The sequence below is a fragment of the Leptodactylus fuscus genome, chromosome 9 (genome assembly GCF_031893055.1).
Source record: "Leptodactylus fuscus isolate aLepFus1 chromosome 9, aLepFus1.hap2, whole genome shotgun sequence".
Taxonomy (NCBI): Eukaryota; Metazoa; Chordata; class Amphibia; order Anura; family Leptodactylidae; genus Leptodactylus; species Leptodactylus fuscus.
Window position 1 is genome coordinate 43426401 of NC_134273.1, and position 18645 is coordinate 43445045.

General features: G+C 40.2%; 1 protein-coding gene across 1 annotated transcript; it reads left to right on the forward strand.

The window, feature by feature from the left end:
• The first annotated feature begins 3145 nt into the window (after nt 1–3145).
• Nucleotides 3146–17257, forward strand: CBX6 (chromobox 6). The gene is made up of 5 exons (XM_075286133.1): nt 3146–3318; nt 11320–11363; nt 13985–14050; nt 14461–14527; nt 15358–17257. The coding sequence occupies exons 1-5, from the start codon at nt 3250–3252 to the stop codon at nt 16198–16200; spliced, it is 1089 nt and encodes a 362-aa protein (XP_075142234.1). The 5' UTR covers nt 3146–3249; the 3' UTR covers nt 16201–17257.
• The last annotated feature ends 1388 nt before the right edge of the window (nt 17258–18645 follow it).

Sequence of the window (18645 nt, forward strand, 5' to 3'; positions counted from 1 at the left end):
TAGTCCCACAATGGGGAAATTTCAGTGATACAGTTTCATAGATGGTACAGTAGTATATAACAAGAGAGAAACACATAGAAGCTCATGGCAGATAGAGAAATCCTAGGAATCATAGCAACTAAAAAAGAAAGAAAGAAACACAGACATACTGCAGGATCATTTAGTTCTCTGTGCAGATTGATGTTAATAATAATAATAATAATAATAATACAGCCGACTTGGTTGTAGGACACGAGGAGGGGGGTCACAGCATGTGGATATAACAAGCAGAAATTTTTGCAGAGGTGGGGGACATAAGCAGCTATCATGATAACATGTGGCAGTTCCTTTGGTAGGTGGTGAGATCTCCTGCTCACAGCTGATAGTTCGGTATCTTGCATCAGCACTATTGTCCTTTTAACCACAAAAAATGCCCCAAATGTCCTTCATCACAAGCCCTCCTCCTCCTCCTTACCACAGTGTTCTACTGCCCCAAGGAAGTCAGAGACCATCCAGGTATACATGGTGCTGCTCTCTTGCCAAGCTTCCATAACTCCTGGGGTAGGTGGGTGATGGTAGGTTCCCAGGTTGTAACAGTGTCCCACGTGTCCACAGTAATAGAAAAAAATACCAGTCAGCTGTAGCATCTTCACACATCAGCAATTGATGCCAGAAATCATCTCCTTGAACGAAGAAGTCCGCATTTCCATGTAGGTTTCTCTTCCATGCCGCATGTTGAGCCATGCTGTCCTAGCTGGGGGGGATGGTAACAGGCACATGTGGAAACCAGCTGAACCAGGTCTTGAGTCCATGCTTTACAATGGAAACAAAAGGAACAAAAAACTCCACAGGGTCTTCCATTCGATTTATAGTTGCTAAATTCATAGTGCTAGATTGCTTGGTTACCGGATTCTTGAAGATATAGAGAAAAAGAGTGAAAAAGGAAAGAAAAAGTTTGCTCCCAGCTTGGAGCACTGCATCAAAGGCAGCCAGCCTCTCAGGGGGCGGCGCCAAAAAAAAAAAAAAAAAAAAAAGCTTTTATTTATGATTTTTTTTTTTTTTGGGGGGGGGGGGGGGGGTCCATGAAAAACCCACTGTTAGGATCACATCCTCCATCTTGTATTTTGTCATCCATCTTTCCCTATCAAAGATAGGTAGTTTTGTCTCATAAAGGAATTGGTTAGACTAATTAACATGGAGACGCTATGGGCTGTGCTATTGAGATTTTAAAGAAAAGATCAAAGAAGAGAAACCCTTCTTTAGGTGATAAGGAAATGGAATGTTAATGAATCCTTATATAACTAACTGTCTTCAAGGAGGATGTAAACACAGGATGTCTGTAGGCTATTGAATGTTAGCCCCAAACTGGAGTAACCTGACCAGCATGTGATTATCTCTCTCTTGCCATGATATATGCAGAAAGTCCATCCCAGTTTGGATAGCAATAATGAGATGGAGATTACAGTAGGCTTTAGCCAATGGTTACAGGCTAGGATTATGTTACCTCTCCACATCCAATCCTGTTATGCCAATTATGTTATAGTCCAACCTGCTCTTGTCTGTATAAAAACTACCTCTCTGTAACAATAAAGCAGAATTCATTTTGATACACCACCAGCTGTGTCTTTGTGAGTTCTCCATGCGTAAAGTATGGGTGTAGCCTATCCAGGCCTGTTATTTGATTTGGAACTCTGCAACATACACTATTATGAGGACCCATTGATGTCCCTAACACCCACAATTCTATCATAACTTTTTCACATTTTGTTTTTACAGCGTTCACTCTGCATTAAAAATTACATATAGAAACATCTTTAGATATGATTAAAGGTGTAACAAGTTTATCACTATTATATGACTTTTTTTATTTTTATAAATGCTCCACAACAAATAACAAGGTTGCCACAAACAAGCCCACCCTCATAATTTCCACACAACTCAACACAATTTCCACAAGTTTGCTGTTGGTAAGGAATTTTTTCACTGAAATGGGGCATTTGGTATAAGCCTCATGGGGATTTTTGCCTTCCTGTGGAGCAATACTGTAGGTTTATAGGTTGGACTTGATGGACTGGGATCTTCATCCAACCTCATCTACTAGATTACTATGTAACTCCCATCTTTGCTGCCTTTTCTGGGGGGTTTTGTGGAGAAAAAAAAACAGTGTAAGGGTTAGTTCACACGGAGTTCCACGTCTACTCATTCTGTTGCACCGGGATGCCGATACAGTGCACCAGCATCCCGTTGCGGCATTTCGCTCCAGATGAGTGGGCTGGAGCCTCGCACCACTGCTGATTGAGCTGCGGAATTCGCGGCAAGATAGGACAGCTTGCTTATTTTTTCCGCTAAGCTAGCAGAAAAAAGAAGCAAGCGGCTCCCACTGAAGTCAATGGGAGCCATTTTTGGCAGCAGATTTTGAGGCGGATTCTGCCTCAAAATCCGCTGCCAACAGACTCTGTGTGAAATAGCTCAAACCCCATCCTTCTTTTTGGGTAAGGCTGGGTTCACACTAGTGCTTGAATTCCATTCGGGGTCTCCGTCCTTGAACCTGTTTAATAAACGCGGTGAGAAAAGCACAGCAAGCAGCAGTTTTTTCTCCGAATTTTTCACCCTCTTTGGGCGCAAACACGACAGACCCCATTTTAAGCAGGTTAGGTTTTCGTTTAGGGAGGGGGGGTGGTTTCCTAGAAGACCCCCAAATGCAGATGTGAACCTAACCTAAGAGCCTACATAAAAGACAACCCTAAACTAAAATCTTCACACCTGTTCCAACATAAGATGCAAAAAAAATGACAAATGGCCTGTCACCTTGCATAAGAAATAAAATAGAAGCGACTGGCACGCATCAATACACATGAGCCAGTGTAAGTCAGTCAGGTTGTAGAGACTAGAGTCAGCGCGTATATGAGGAGGACATGACGAGCTCTCGCTTCCCGCCAACAAGAAAAGAAGAGGAAAATACCTCACTAGTTCTCACAAGGACGCGCAGTCGAGCCGACTTCAGAGGGGCGGGGCTTGTCTGTGACGTATACGGAGGAGGAGACAAGGGGCTAGACGAGAAAAAGGAAGGGGGCAGTAGAGAATTGGGAGCTTTAAAGTGGGCGTGTCCAGGCGCTGTAGCCGGCTCACTGACAGGGAGAGAGGGCGGGAATAAGACATTGACAGCGGGAAGGGGCGCGGTCACAGCCGAGGTGACAGCAGTGCTGTGGAGGAGGAGCTGTCCGCTTACTGCTGCTGCTGCTGCTAGTCTTGGCCGGGGCCGCGCTGAACATGGAGCTGTCTGCAGTCGGGGAGCGGGTTTTCGCCGCCGAGTCAATTATTAAACGGCGCATAAGGAAGGTGAGCAGTGGGCACTGTATAAAATATGGCGCCGAGCCTGACGTGTATGGACGGTCACGTCACTGTCTCTTCTCCGCTTGTCTCTTTGATCTTGTGATTCTGCATTCACTAGTCGGAGGTTCGGCCTGTGGCAATGGCGGGGCGCTGGAGTTCACCTGTTCTGTGCCCATTATATAGGCGATGCTAATGTTTGGCATCTAAGTCCTTATTCTGTTGTTGGCCCAATGCCAGTAAGTCGCCCTTACTATTGACTATTGCCCCCTAGTGGTCGTAGTGCATGTCGCAGCCTGCAGTCTTCATCTCTGCCTCGCACTTTTACATTCATTATCCCATTTTCTATAAATATTTTAGGAAATGCTTTTGATGTTATCCAATAGTGTTTGTGTACATTGGCTATAAACCTTTTATTTACACCAGATGAACATTACAATATGTTACATTATCAAAATCCTTATTTGAGAAGATAAGCTGCCATAAAACCTTAGCAGGACTCTGCGATAGGTGCAGAGTTCTATCTATATCCTTTAGGGTCAGATTCCTAAATTTACTGGAACTTGTGAATGTCTTCTTGTACTATTGTAACCAGGCCGGCCTGGAAAATCTATGAAGCATATCTAATAAATGTGCAGGCAATGAAACAACTTTCTGATGGTTGGAACCAAAAGTTTTCTTCCCATAGAAATATCAGCAGCTGCATTGAGTAAAAAAAAAAAACCCTATACATCTGGTTGCAGCTTGCGCTGACTAGTATTCCCCGTCTTGCCCCCCGCTGTATGGCCTCATATGCCCTCATGACGTTTATTGAAATTCTTTCCTATTCTGTTCTGAGCTCGCTTACGCTGGAGGAAATGTCTTTTGCTATAATATGATGATGTGTATGTAGCTGTTCCTTTCTGCCCCCTCGTCTACAGTCAGTAGGAGCAGAAATTGTCTGTGCCTGTTCAGTAGGTGTATTTACAGAGTTAAACAGGGACACGCTACACCATTTTTGGCAGTGGCTCAACACTAAGCCCTGTATCTGCTATTCGTTTTTGTGGGGTTATTTTTTTTTCGTTCTTTGTCCTGATGAAATCCTAACATTTCTATACATTTGTCATACCATTTACCACTATATAGGGGATTTACAAGAACAGTCATGGCAATATTGTAACATAATTTCAATACTAAAAAACAAAAAAATTTGTGCATCATATCTAGAAAGTCTCACTACTTGTAGAGAAGAAGTAAGAGGAGGATTGACTCTTCAGGTTTTTTTTCTTACCTGATACAGTAATCTATTTTAGTTCAACTTGTACTTCATGTACTCAACAGCCCTGCGTATTGTTCAGTTATGTATGCACACCACACCAGTCGTGTTTCGGTCAGTTCACATGTTCTGGATTTGACATAATTGGATTCATACTGGATTCGGCATAAAGTTTGCAGGCATTCAACATATGTTACACATGTGACGATAGTTTCCACAACTTTATTCACAGGCTATAAAAAATATCTATTCTGTAAAATGCAGAAGTGTAAGTAGCATTCTGGGTGGATTAGTCTCATTGAATGGGTTGGTTTGTAACACAACCACAGAGAGATTCAATGTGTCAGCCTCAAATCCTGTTGTAAATATGTCACCTTTCCAAGAGGCAAACCAGACACGTGTGAACATACCAAACATGGCCAAGATGGGAATACCAGGCTTGTTTTCTCCCACCCCAGGTCAGAAGATACAGACCTTTCTGAATGTGACTGTTTTACACTGTTTCCATGAGTCACATAGAAGTAAATAGGAATTACCGAAATGGAATACCCCAGCCAGCTATTATTTCCATAACTTTGAGAGTTACTATACAGTTTATTATTTGCCTCAGTAAGAGCTACAGAAATGGCATATAATGGCCCCATTTGTCTGTGATGCTAGGAGTCCCTGTCTCCTCGGAGCTTTATTGACCATACTGTATACAGTACTGGTTACTGAAGACAGTGAAAGCACCATAGATCATTGTGATGCAGTGGGTGCGAGTCTCCGGGCTAAGTTTGGACCAGACAATCTGGCCAATGGATTGCCCCATTTGCATGAGGCCTTAAGAAGATTTACAGATTAGGAGGGATAATGCATAATAAATATACTGTATTATTGCACACAGCTTTATTGTAGGGACAAAAAGTTCACAAAACACACAATAGAATAAATCTTCAAATGAAGAACACTCAGATAACCAGTCCTCATATCTAGTTAATGCTCTATGCACTTGGTCTATTGTTTCCTTACTATAAAGTCTCCACGTGCCTCTATATGACAGCAATTTATTGTATTTGCTTTAATACAGCATCTAATAAAGCTTCTACAATTTTTTTTGCTTCACTGATTCTGTAAGGATAAGAGGAAAAAACTCAATATGAAATTGGAAGTTTACATTTGTACCGAATATAATATAGCTTCACGCAGCTCGGGACCTGTGCTTAGTTGTAGTACTTTCCTGTAATAGGGGCTTAAAGCGAAAGTAAACTTGGGACAGCTTTTGATTTTCGGGCAGAAATTGTGTCATTAAAAAAAAATGTATTACATTTTATTAACAAATGTTGGCTTTTTCCCGTGAAATCCTGCTTTTCTCTGTTCGGTCTTTCTGTCCGTCGCTACATACGGCGCTTGGCTTGTCTGTAATGCAGGGAAATAAGGGGAGGGGTGTCATTTGAAACAGTTATATATGTGGCATTATAAAGCATAGAACATGCTTCTGATGTGAGATGAAAGCAATGTCATATGAAAGTAATCTTTCATATGACACTAAGTTCTACCTATATTATTTCCAGAGATATCAACAGTTGAAAAACACATCTGGGATTGGGACATCTCTATGTCACTGCTGTAAATCCTATGGATTCAATTGAAGAGACCCCTAAAATTACAGGTAGAACTGAAACCTTAGGCTGGGGCCCCACGTTGCAGAAACGTAGTTTTTTTTTTTTGTTAGGATGGGGCTCCACGTTGCAGAAACACAGCTTTTTTTGTTGCAGATTTTGTTGCAGTTTTTTGAGACAAATCCAAGAATGGCTACTCTATAAAAATTTCTTATACGTCTCCCTTCTGCTCAATCCACCTCTGACTTTGGCTCAAAAACCGCAATAAAATATGCAACCAAAAAAAAGCTGCGTTTCCGCAATGTGGGGCCTCAGCCTTAGTGTCACATGAAAGATGAGAATGTCTTCTTTCAATCAACACCTTTCTATACACATTTCTGTTTTGTTTTGTTTTTTTACCATGCCTGCGATATAACTGTACACAGTGAAAATCAGGGACAGCTCTAAATAAAGAAGCAAGGGAAAGAATAAAGGAATGCAGTATTTCACAAAAGTGAGCCAAATTTTGTTAATAAAGTAGATTGCAAAGTTTATCAATGACACAAATACTGGCAGAAAATGAAAATTAATTGGAAAGTTTAGTTCTGCTTTAAATAGTTACATAGTAACTAATACGTAGTAATAATAGTAAGTAATACATTTTTCAGGGTTACTTAGACAGGCAGCTTAGAAACTGAACATACTGGACAAAGTTAAGTTCACATGCTCTGTAGTTGTTTCAGAAGCTGTATGTCAAAAATCTGCAACAAAGTACCATGTATGATGTATGTACATGGGGATCTCACATCACCCTATTTACATACTGGAGCTCAGTTTGCCACAGACATATAATATCTGATAAACCATACTGCAACAGATAAGGCCTGGGTCACATCTGTGTCCGGTATTCCGTTCGGGGAGTCTGCTAGTGGATTGCTCAGCGCTTTTTAATGCGTTCGGTATTCTATTTGTGGTGGTCCCCAAGAGGACTCCCCGAACGGAATACTGAATTTAGATGTGAACCAGGCCTTAGGTACAATGCATTTCATATACTAAAATACAGTGAAATCCAGGTAAACATTGATTTTAGCGCCTATAGATTAGTAATATGTTTCTGTGTGATACTCTAAAATGGCATCACATTTCTTCTATACTGGCATATGTAATTTAACCCTTACATCTGTAGCGCAGACTGTCATGCTAAAAAGGGCTGGACTACAGCCCATAGCCTTACTTATTTGATGTTCTCCTCGTGCACATGAGGCTTTAATAAAGTATACCAATAAGAAAATACATTGAGCTCCTGTCTTATAATTGGGGCTATATTACATGTTTTGACCTAGTGATGGAATTGGCGATTGAAGGCACAGAGCTATGCTAAACACTGTGTGCTGTATGTTCACTTCTTTACAAACAGACAGATCGCTCCTGCCTGCCGGAAATTAAATCCACGCCAGTCTAGATTTCAGGTATACCACACACCAGTTTTCTGGCATACTAAATCTATCAGGCCGAAGTTTCCCACCCTGCTTCCCCCACTTGGCAGGCATGTCTGAAAATCAACAAAGTACACTTCTTCTTCCCCTTTTTTTTTTTTTTTTTTTTTCTTGGCATAAATGACGGTATTTTTGCTGCAAAAAAACAGCGTAACTATCTTAATAAACTTACCCCAATATGCCTTGCCTATTGTAAAATAATTTGTGGTTGCTGTGGTCTAAGGGAACCTCTGACTAGGCTCAAGGAATCCCAAGGTTATTGAGAAACCTGTTTTGGAAATATTGGTCCATAGACACACAGTATTCAATAGGGCCCTGTGTTAGTTGTGTGCACAAAGCTCTATAGACTACAATTATGAAACTGTAAAAGAAAAACATAGTTGCCCATATCAACCAATCACAATGCAACTTTAAAAGCAGAATCCAAACTGAACGCTGCTCTGTGATTGGTTGATACAGTTTCATGTTCTGTGACCCGCACCTTACAATTGGTGTGTTTGGTGTAAAATAATGGCCACATCTGGAAAATAAGAAAAGTCCCTTTCATTAGTAGAACTGGGTTAAAATGCGCACATATATTTGATTTTCAGACACTAAAGGGAGTCCGTGACCATAACCCTTCTTATCTGCTGGGTCACCTGAATTGAACAGTTTTCCTATTCAAGTAAGTAGCAGTGGCGTTGCAGTTCCCTGGAACCGCACGGTGACTGGGTTGCTGTATTTCTACTACTTGAATAGGAGCGGTGTAGAATGCTCTCCCACTCCACTAACAGCATCTTGTACTGAAGTGTATTATACAGTACATGTCAGCTTTACACAATGACAGCTAGCTATTAGACCCTGCCTGTAGCAGAGCCTCATAAGACTTCTGTAGATGGCAATCCTGAAGTGCACTGATGATCATGTTGTAAGGAGCAGAGAGAGAAACTCCTTCCCTCTACCTGCTAAGATGCCATGGTCTCTATTCACCACAGTATCAAAGGTGTTGAACTGCTGGGGACTGAAGTTATCCCAACTTGGGAGCAGCAGGTAACTAGGATGTCGATCCTGCCTGTGCCCTCCAGAGGATCCGATAGGCTGGTCCAACGCTGATGGATTGACCTTCTCTACTGACAGGGAGTGAACAACAAATTGGATAGAAGGGAGACACATAGTGGCTGCAACTTTAGAGAGGTTCTCCAGGCAGAAAACAGCAACATTTGTTAGCTACCCTTTGTCCAGATTAAGCTACCTGAAAAGTTGGTGACCATTTCAGCAATGAAGTAACTCGTGTGGTATACATAATGGTTTAGATTAAATTCCAATCTTTATTAGAATTCTATTCTGCTTAACTGAACCTGGAATTCTGCAGCTCCAGACTTGTTTCATGTAGAAGAGGAGCTTCAATTTTAGACAATGAAGTATGTAGCAGAGAAGGACTTGTTCGATGGCTGCCAGGATATAAAAATCACCTCTTTAACCGAACTGATTTATTCCATTGTGACTTTTTTATTTTAATCCTGAAGTATTAGTGTCATAACCTTTGTGGCCTCAGGCTATGAATTTAATTGTTCTCTCATTGAAGAGCTTTTATGAGCTCTGTAAGTAGAGAAAATCTATATGTATAACAGTATGATGAAACGCTGGGTTCACAAACGAATTCAATAGTAATGTAAAAATATTCTCATGATTCAGTATTAAGTTTCTCTTAGGTCACAGAAAACCTAATTGTCTGGTTAATGAACATTGGCCATGCTGGATATTCTCATCTGACAGTTGGCCAAAAATATCCTTGTTTGGCATGATCAGTCAAATGTGGCCAATTCTCAGCTGACTTGCACACACTTGCTGTGATTTAAAAAAAAATAAATAAAAAAAATTTTGCGTTGTGAAAAAATAAAAATAATTGCCTTCTCGATCGGGCAGTTTAGTTGTTATCGTTCGTATCAATTAGTTGTTTGCATCATTCATATCAAAGGTGGATGGATGACCACATGATGGCTGTCCAAAACGTAATGTGTATAATCTGCCTTATAAATGTTCAGGAAAGTGATTCCTTCTTCTGTACAGGCCAGACAGTAAGAATCTGCATAACCAAATTAGGTGGAGGAAATCGAAATAACTGTAGGGGGCACCATCAGAAATGTCACCTTAATATCCAGGCCGGTGAATTTCTTCATTACGGTTTCAATTTAAATTGTGTTCTGTGATCTAACAGGGAAAGTTAACCTTGGTATAACCCCTTTAGGCTGAGACTACACATTGCACATTCTTGAGTTAAAGACAAGGTTTCAAAGGGAATGGGAAATGTAAAGGAAATTCTTCAACTTCTCCCTTCTGCAAAATCCTCTTTTAGCTTTGGCTTATTAAACCACAGCAATCTGGAACAAAAAGAAATTGCAGATTTTCCAGCAAGTGTGACCTTAAAGGTGATGTGTAGGATTAGAAAGCATGGCTGAATTTTTCTCAGGAAGTGCATCCCGTCTGTTGGTTACATGGCCATGGCACCTCTGTCCTATTTACTTTAATGGGACTGAGCAGTAACAATGTCATATGATCAACGGGTGCAAGGACATTTACTGAGAAGAGAGCTGCTGTGTTTTCTAATCCTGCACAACCCTTTTAAACTGTTAGGGTGCGCTCACACTACCATTGTTTATTGTCCATTGCTCTCATCAGTCACAGGATGAGAGCAATGTACGTTGAACAGACGTAGAAGGGCCGCCCTCTGTCTGGTGTCCATCTACATTTACCCCATGTAAGATGCTTTCTTCCATCACAGAACATGGGAACATATGCAGAAGGAAGGGGCTCTGTTTGTGTTGTTACTCTACTACCTCTAGTGTCCGTTGCGTTCATCCTACGATGATAATGGAGTGCAAACATACACTTATATTAATACTGAAAGTTGACCTCCTAAAGCTATATTCGCACAACCGAGAATAACTGCTATGGGACTTTCATTTATTTATTTATTTTTCTTAATGGACGTCACATAGCAACATTTGATGTAAAACAAGTTGATGGGGGCTATTCACATGACTGTTAGTTTGACAGTCCATTGTAATTGGTCATGTTTTATTTTTGTCTGTTTTCATGGATCCCTCCACATACTCAACAGGGGGCACCCTGAGGTATTCTAGTTAAAACTGCTCAAAAAAGGGATAAAACATAGAAAGCAATACTAAGGCTGGGTTCACACGAGTTTTTTTTTTTTGGACTGGATTTTGACGCGGAATTCACCTCAGAATCCAGTCCAAAAAACGCCTCCCATTGACTTCAATGGGAGCCATTCACTTCATTTTGCTGCGATCAGTTTCTTCCCGCTCTCAGAAAAAAGCGGCCTGCTCTTTCTTGCCGTGGATTCAGCCGCAGGCGTCCAACGCGACACTCCCTCCCGACTAGGCCCATTCATTTGGTCCTAATCTGGAGCAGGAGGCGTTTTTTGGACCAGTTTCTGAGGCAGATTTCCGTGTTTAAATCCGGTCCAAAAAACCCTGTGAACCCAGCCTTACCCTCACTCACCTCTTCTCCGCTTCCCGTTGGTCTCCATTTCCTCGTGTTTCTCTACACAAGTGAAATGTCTGGAAATCCTTGGCTTTCGGCCTTAACCAGTCATTGAGTAATGTAAATATACTGAACACATGGCTGCTGTCTTATCGTGTGCAAGAATTTAAGAAAATTCTGTTTTCTGTTTCAGGGCCGCATTGAATACCTTGTGAAATGGAAAGGTTGGGCTATCAAGTAAGATTTTAGTGCTTGCTTTTGTGTGTGTATCCTTTTTATATTCATTGCATTTTATACTATTCACATCTATATTAGGGTCCCATCAGGAGTCTCCACCACGTATTCCATCCTTTTGGATGAAACCTCCCCCCCCAAAAAAAACAAACAAAAACAAACAAAAAACTGTATGGTATGTTTTTGTGCCACTCACAACAATGAACATCTGTGGCACCCAATAATACCCATTATAGCAAGGTCTGTGTAATACTGTACTCCACACATTACAGTATAGAGACAGCACAGGAGGTGTTGGACGCCATTGCTGTCTACTTCTGGCTGTACAGTACTACACAGCTGGAAGTCAGTTGTTAATACAGTAGTCAGAGGCAACTCCAATTCCAGCAGACGAATCCCTTAGTCATGATCCGTTTGGACAACAAATATTACATCGTGCCACATTTGCTGTTTTTATCATTCCTCTTCATCATCATAAGTAACTCTAACTTGTACCAGTAAAACGCGCAGGGATAAAGTTTCCTAAAAGTAGTAAAAAATAGAAATTTGTTATCCTAATTATGATGGCCCAAAAAATAAAAATAAATAACATGCCATTTTTTCCACAAAGTTATCATCATAAAAACCTTATAGGGCAGATTTACTCATTAAGATCTGCCACAGTTTCGGGGCAGTTTGCGCACATGCTTCCTACAACATTTAGCAGCAGTGAAGATTTCTAATGCCAATAAAGAAACACGGATCAGAAAGTGAATTCTAAGTGCAGGATTTCGTGGAAATTATCCTAAATTTATCAACATAAATGTTGTCAGAAAATCAAGTTTATAGGTTTAGGAATGCTTCGAACAAAACTCATCTTGCAAAAATATGCTCTTGTGTGGCTAAGTTTACTGAGAAATAGTCATGGCTTTTGAAATACTGAGAAAAATGAAGAAGGGAAAAAAAAAATATATAAAATGGGCAGATTTAATGGAAGTCACCATAGATAGCTGATTAAAATAGTCTATAGCCTGAAGTTGTTTTCTTTATTATGGCATCAACTGGAATTGTTCCCCTCCAATACTACTGCAACTTTAGGGATGATTTCCACTGTTGCCTTAGTTACTTCTAACCTAGTCTATGAAAAGGGAAGGAGAGGAATAGATACATACTACAGCTGCTAAGTTCTGCGACATTTACTTACTAAGAGTATGTTGACCTGGTGGAAACTGAACGGGAATATGAGCCAGACGACCACCTCGCCTCTTTCTGCCTCTCTGGCTTTTTACTTTGGCTTTCACTCGCTGTTGAATGGGTATAACCAGTGGAGTGCCCTGCATGGCAAGGTTCAGAGGCTGAATTAGTCTCTGAATCTGTGACAAGATCAAGCTGGATATTTTTTGATCTTCCTGCTTCGATCTCTGCTTCCCATTTATAACAATTGTAAGCAGATCCAGGAAGGAATCCACCTCAAAATCAGCTCCAAATTACAATGTATGATCATACCCTAACATAACTTTTTTTTGACTATCTTTTTTTGATTATATCTACGGTAGCAAGATGATACTCTCCCACAGTACGGAATGAGGCGATAGATCAATTACTAGCAAGCGGCAGTCCCCCCCCATCCCCCCCCCCCCCTTTGTAGACATCTATGTGTGAGGCTTGATACAGTTAGCCTTCTGTTAAAGAGAAGAGTGTGAGTGAGGGGAAGGAAAAGGAAAACGGTTTGATAGAAGGAACAAGATATATCTATATACCCCTGTTTCTAAACAAAAAAAAAAAAAAAAAGCCCTAGCTTGGTTTTGCAGGGTTTTTGGAGTAGGCTTGAAATAAACGCCCTACTCCAAAAATAAGCCCTAGTTAGTCATTGGATCCAGCGATAGGTTATGTCAAGTGATGACACGGACATCACTGAGATGGAGCATATACTCCCAACCATCATGGACAAGCACCTTGCTACCTCCTGCCACAGCAGGGCAGTATCTGCTCACCCGCTCTGGAGTCCTGAGTCCACCTTTTGAGTGCCGCCACCTCACCACTACTATGCTGTGGGCTTTGCTTCCTATGTGACCAGATGTCACATCCCACACCGGCTTGTTCCCACATTCGCAACCATTCCACTACAGCACCCCCCTTCCCCCCAGTGTAAAGGAGAGGTGATAGAGAGGGCACGGGCCGCTGCCACAGTGTTTAGAGAGAGAGTGCCAATAAGTAACACCCACTGACCCTGCACCATCAATTGTGAATGTAAGTTGGGGTTACTAACCCTAACTATTTTACATGATTACTCTGGGCTGAATCAGAAAAGATTCTGATTCACTCCGTTGTCTGAAAAATAAGGCCTACTCTGAAAATATACCCTAGCTCTTTTTTTTCTGGAGGATACATATTATAAAACACTGTCTTATTTTCAGATAATCACAGGTACATATACAAAGTTATTCATCTGCACTATTCATTTAGCTGTCTTATCGTTGGAGGTGTGCTTTAAATTTTTGTATTGTAATGTTCTCTTGAGAAAGTATGTTAAATAATGTTAGTTTTAATTCCATATCAAATTGTGCTTAGCATTTATGGCTTGTTTTATAACTTGGGAATGGACGGAGGAAACAGTTGGTGAACGTGTTTCTTTAAAACTACAGGTACAGCACATGGGAACCAGAGGAGAACATATTGGACTCCAGACTTATTGTTGCTTTTGAGCAAAAGTAAGTTACAAATACTGTTATGACCTTCTTCTTTTTTAAATGTCTGCTTAAAGGAAAAGTTCACTTTTAAAACATAATGGTCGTGTGATTGCCCTTTCCTTGGAGAGTATATATGCGGACAGTGGCCGTATTTGCATTTTAATAAGCCCTAGGTTTTAAGTGACCCTAACCTTGAAAACTTTTGCATGCGTCATCTGTCTCCTTCTCCAGCTGTATCGTATCAGCAATATTTGTTAGCTTGAAATAAAAACTTCCTTGTGCTTCTCATTTACTGCAAATATCCAAATTGCATGTATTGTATTTCAAACAAAAGCTACTATAGCTATTGAAATAGAATACTGTATTGTATGACGGTAGTCCAAAAATAAGGATACTTCTCTTTAATACAGTTTTTATTTGTATGTGTACAGAGAGAGAGAGCAGGAAATATACGGACCTAAGAAGCGAGGCCCAAAGCCAAAAACATTCCTTTTAAAGGTAAGCATGTAAGTCTATTGCATCAAGGGTTGTTTTTTTTTTCGTCTTGTTTTTTTTGTCCCTTTTTGTTGAGGACTGTAAAAATGAACTTGTGCAATTTTACTACCCAAATATGTTAATAATATATATATCAGTATGATGGATCTGCACTAAAATTTCCTTTGGAAACCACCAAAAATTGACTGAGGGAAATTCTGCACAGAGGGCTTTTTTCTCCACTGCCTTCAGTTTTAAAATGACAGGCACTAGGCAGACCCCATTATAGTCAATAGGTTCACTGGTGTTCATGTGTAACTGCTGTTTTAGTGGTCTAACAGAGACCACAGCACTAGTGTCAGCCTAGCATAAATCGTGTAGTTGGTGTTCCTGCAGAGTTGGTAATGACTTAATGGATGCCCATTATCTGTTGCTCTGTACGGTACTAGAAACTCAACGCTAGAAGAATCAGACAAAACTCTGTATACAATTACAAAGTCTAAGATTCTTGTGGCCTTAGACTTTACTATTGATGACCTATCCTTGGTCCTGGACAATTCCATTGATATTCCTGTGACTTGCAGTGAATCTAAGGTTTTTAAACAATGTTTTTGTTTGGATTGAATTAAAATGTTTAATAAACCTATTGGAATTTTTTTTAACTTATGTTGATCTGAGAATGGAACAGATGAAATAAATAGTTTGATTTTAAGATACAAATCTGTTTTTACTCTAGATTTCATATTAAGCTACAGCAGTAGTACCTGTTAGTAACTGACATTTAGTATACGGTTTAAGTGATTTTTAGATTAGAGAATGCAATTTTTCACAATATGGTTTGTACTTCTGTATAGGCAAGAGCCCAGGCTGAAGCTCTTCGTATGAACGATGTCCACTTTGGAGTTAAACCTGGCTCAAGTGCTTCCCCTAAACTGCACTCCAGTGCTTCTGTACATCGCTTGAAGAAGGATATACGACGCTGTCATAGTATGTCTCGTCGCCCTCTCCCCCGTCCAGATCCCTCAGCACCTTCTGGAACTACTTCTGGTCTACGAGCCCCTGTGTCTCCTTTTTCAGAGACTGTACGGATCATCAACCGTAAGGCAAAGCCCCGAGAGCCAAAGCGTAGCAGAATTATTCTTAATCTGAAGGTCATTGACAAGGGAACAAAGCAACCTCTAGGACGACCTAAAATTCCATCCCGGAACAGAGTTATTGGGAAAAGCAAGAAGTACAGTGAGAGTATGCTTCGTAACCAGATTCGCCATTTGAAGTATGGAACCTTCTCCTTATATAACAAACCAACTCTTCGAGGTCCAGAAGAAGAAAAGGCCGAAGATGAAAGCACTAACCAGGGTGTTGGTGATGAGAGCTCTAGTACATCTGGGTGTCCTTCTCCAGCTCCATCTGATGATAGACCTCCAAAATTACTGCCTGAGACCCTTAGCCCAGCTGTTCCTGACTGGCGGGAATCTGAAGCATTGGATCTCTCCATTCCACCAGAATCTTCTGCAAGCAAACGAGGGCAAGGAGAGCCCGAGGAATCTGATCCTGAAGAGGCTGGAGATTGGCGCCCAGACATGTCACCATGTTCCAATGTGGTGGTGACAGATGTTACGAGCAACCTTTTGACAGTCACCATAAAGGAGTTCTGCAATGCACAAGACTTCGAGAAAGTGGCAGCTGCTAGCAAATAGTATGGAGAAGGAGCTGTAAGAGTAAAGGCAGTTCAACAATTTAAAGGTTAATTCACTCTTAAGCTATTGCTACACCACCCTACACATTTAGTATGTATTTAAGGTCATGATTCTCATGTGGTGCTGTTCTGTACGATGGTGTGCATCACATTGACTTGAATTGACCTCTAGGTTAATAGATGTCTGTAGAAATGGCTCATCCTATGTCCTTACTTGCTTATAATGGTACAATTTAACCCTAGGATGTGATGGCACTTACTAGTCTTTCTGAAATAAGTATGTGTGTCATTAAATATGTAGTGGAACAGAAAGCGACATGAATATTAATGTGAAATGCACATTGTTTGTGGCTTTTAAATTATATTGTTAGAGCTTGTAAGCAAAAGTTCCTGTGGTGTATTGGTATACAACAGGAGGCATACATATTTACGGCATGAGTCTCTGGATGTAGATTTATTACAAGGAAAGCTTCTCCATGCGGAAGTAGAAAATCTTTTCTACAAAATGTGCAGTTGAATATTTTGTATGCTTTTTCATACCTATATGCTTATTTAATATCTATAGTGGCAACTCTTCTCATTCCTATGAAAACATGCTATACTTAATGTATAGATACTGCCATATGGGGCAAAATGGGCACCATTATATGATGTCACACAGAAAAATAAGAGTAAATCTAAATAATAGACGCAGAGAAGCCAGACCAGTTACAGACTGCTCTCGTTTATATTATATAACGTATATTGACTTTTGTAACGTACACCACATATATAAGATCTGCAGCTGTTCGTGTTAAGTATGTAGGTGTAACTTCACACATAATCTAGGCTTTCCCTATGAACAGAGATGTGTTCACACATCACAAATGTTCATGCATCTACTTACAAGGATGTATCACATTCACACATCTGTAACTAATCTTAACTTCTATAGCATAAAAGCACAAGGCTTCTCTGTATAGGTCATTGTGACCCAAATTATATTTGATGGTGAACCTGTCAGCTTTTGATGGGAGAGAAGCTGAACTCTGATATATTCTGATTAAATCCTGATAGGACTTTTAGGAGAGACAGTGAGTCCTTCTTTCCCGGCCTACACATAGTAATTGACAGTCTTCTGTGTACAGACAAGTGATACTGGGACAGCTGTATGTGTAGGCGGGATAGTCAGGACTTTTATTGTCCTGCAAGGATTTATACACAAATTCTCATACATCATATAAACCTACATATCGCAGATCGTATCCTTCTCTCAGATAGAACAGCAGAGAACACCTGACAGCTTTGCTTTCATAGCAGTTATAAATTACACTTGGGAGATCGTAGTATCTTTATAATGGAAAGTGACGGAATCAGGATATAATATGAATACACTTGTATGTATTGTGTACTTGTGTGTATTTCCATATGGATGAATTATGATATAATAGGATGCTTACATTTACCGTGCATAAGTTTTTGGTTAGTAATACTTCCTTAGTCATTCAGAAAACTGTTGCACCGTCTTTGGCTTAATACATCACAACTGATATACATCATTTACATGGTACAACTAGTTTCTTGAGTAATTCGTTACCCTCAAAGTGTAACTCCAATTCTAATCTCTTTTCATAAATGAATAGTACATGTAATTATAAGACACTTTGTAATCTCTAGTATTAAAGAAACCTGTTCACTTCTCTGCTTATTACCATGGTTTCCTCATTCTTCCTTTCACTCAAGCTCTTGTCTCTAATACCATCACTATCTGTGTCCAGCCACACAGAAGTCTATGGGGAGAAAAAGGGGAAAGAAACTTCTGCTGGCTAGTACTAGATTTATTGCCTTGTTGTGTAAACTGTAGTAAAATTTACATGGGAGTGTGTGAATATATAAAATAACTATTTTACTCTTCGTTTAGCAAAGCACAGCTACAATATGTGCGTTCCTATTCCAGCAGCCTCTTCTTCCCTTTCCCCTCTCCATAGACTACTTTATTAAAAGTAACTGCTTGATAATTGTAGAAGGAGGCATCTTTAATACAGCATATTAAAGTTTCTTATAGTCACATGCACTATCCATTTATGAAAAGTTATTTTATAATTTTAACCTAGATAATTAATCTACATTAATATGTTAAAAAAAAATCCCTGTTACTGTTTAGTCTACTGCGGGATGGAAGTAGTATCAGAGTGGAAGAGTACGGCTGGCTGTGGGGTCCTCTGAATCTCGGAGCTGTACACCGCACTCCCTGCTCTACTCTATTTTTTTTTTTTTTTTTTCTGGAATGTTCCTTCGAAGCCAGAAATTAGAGCATGACTTTATACATTGAGACCGAGACCGTGCAACAATCTGGAGTGCCAAAAAGTGTTGCTATTCATTATGTAAGGTAAATGTAAACTTTGTTCTAGATAAAAGTTCATTCATAAGGATCCAGGCAAAGTTGGGAAAGGCCAAGACCAGTATT

Bases quoted from the DNA above. Each gene is read 5' to 3' on its own strand.
- CBX6 (XM_075286133.1), top strand. From the start codon at position 3,250: ATGGAGCTGTCTGCAGTCGGGGAGCGGGTTTTCGCCGCCGAGTCAATT. The intron at 3,319-11,319 runs GTGAGCAGTGGG...TTTCTGTTTCAG, and splicing joins TTAAACGGCGCATAAGGAAG to GGCCGCATTGAATACCTTGT. The intron at 11,364-13,984 runs GTAAGATTTTAG...TTAAAACTACAG, and splicing joins TGGAAAGGTTGGGCTATCAA to GTACAGCACATGGGAACCAG.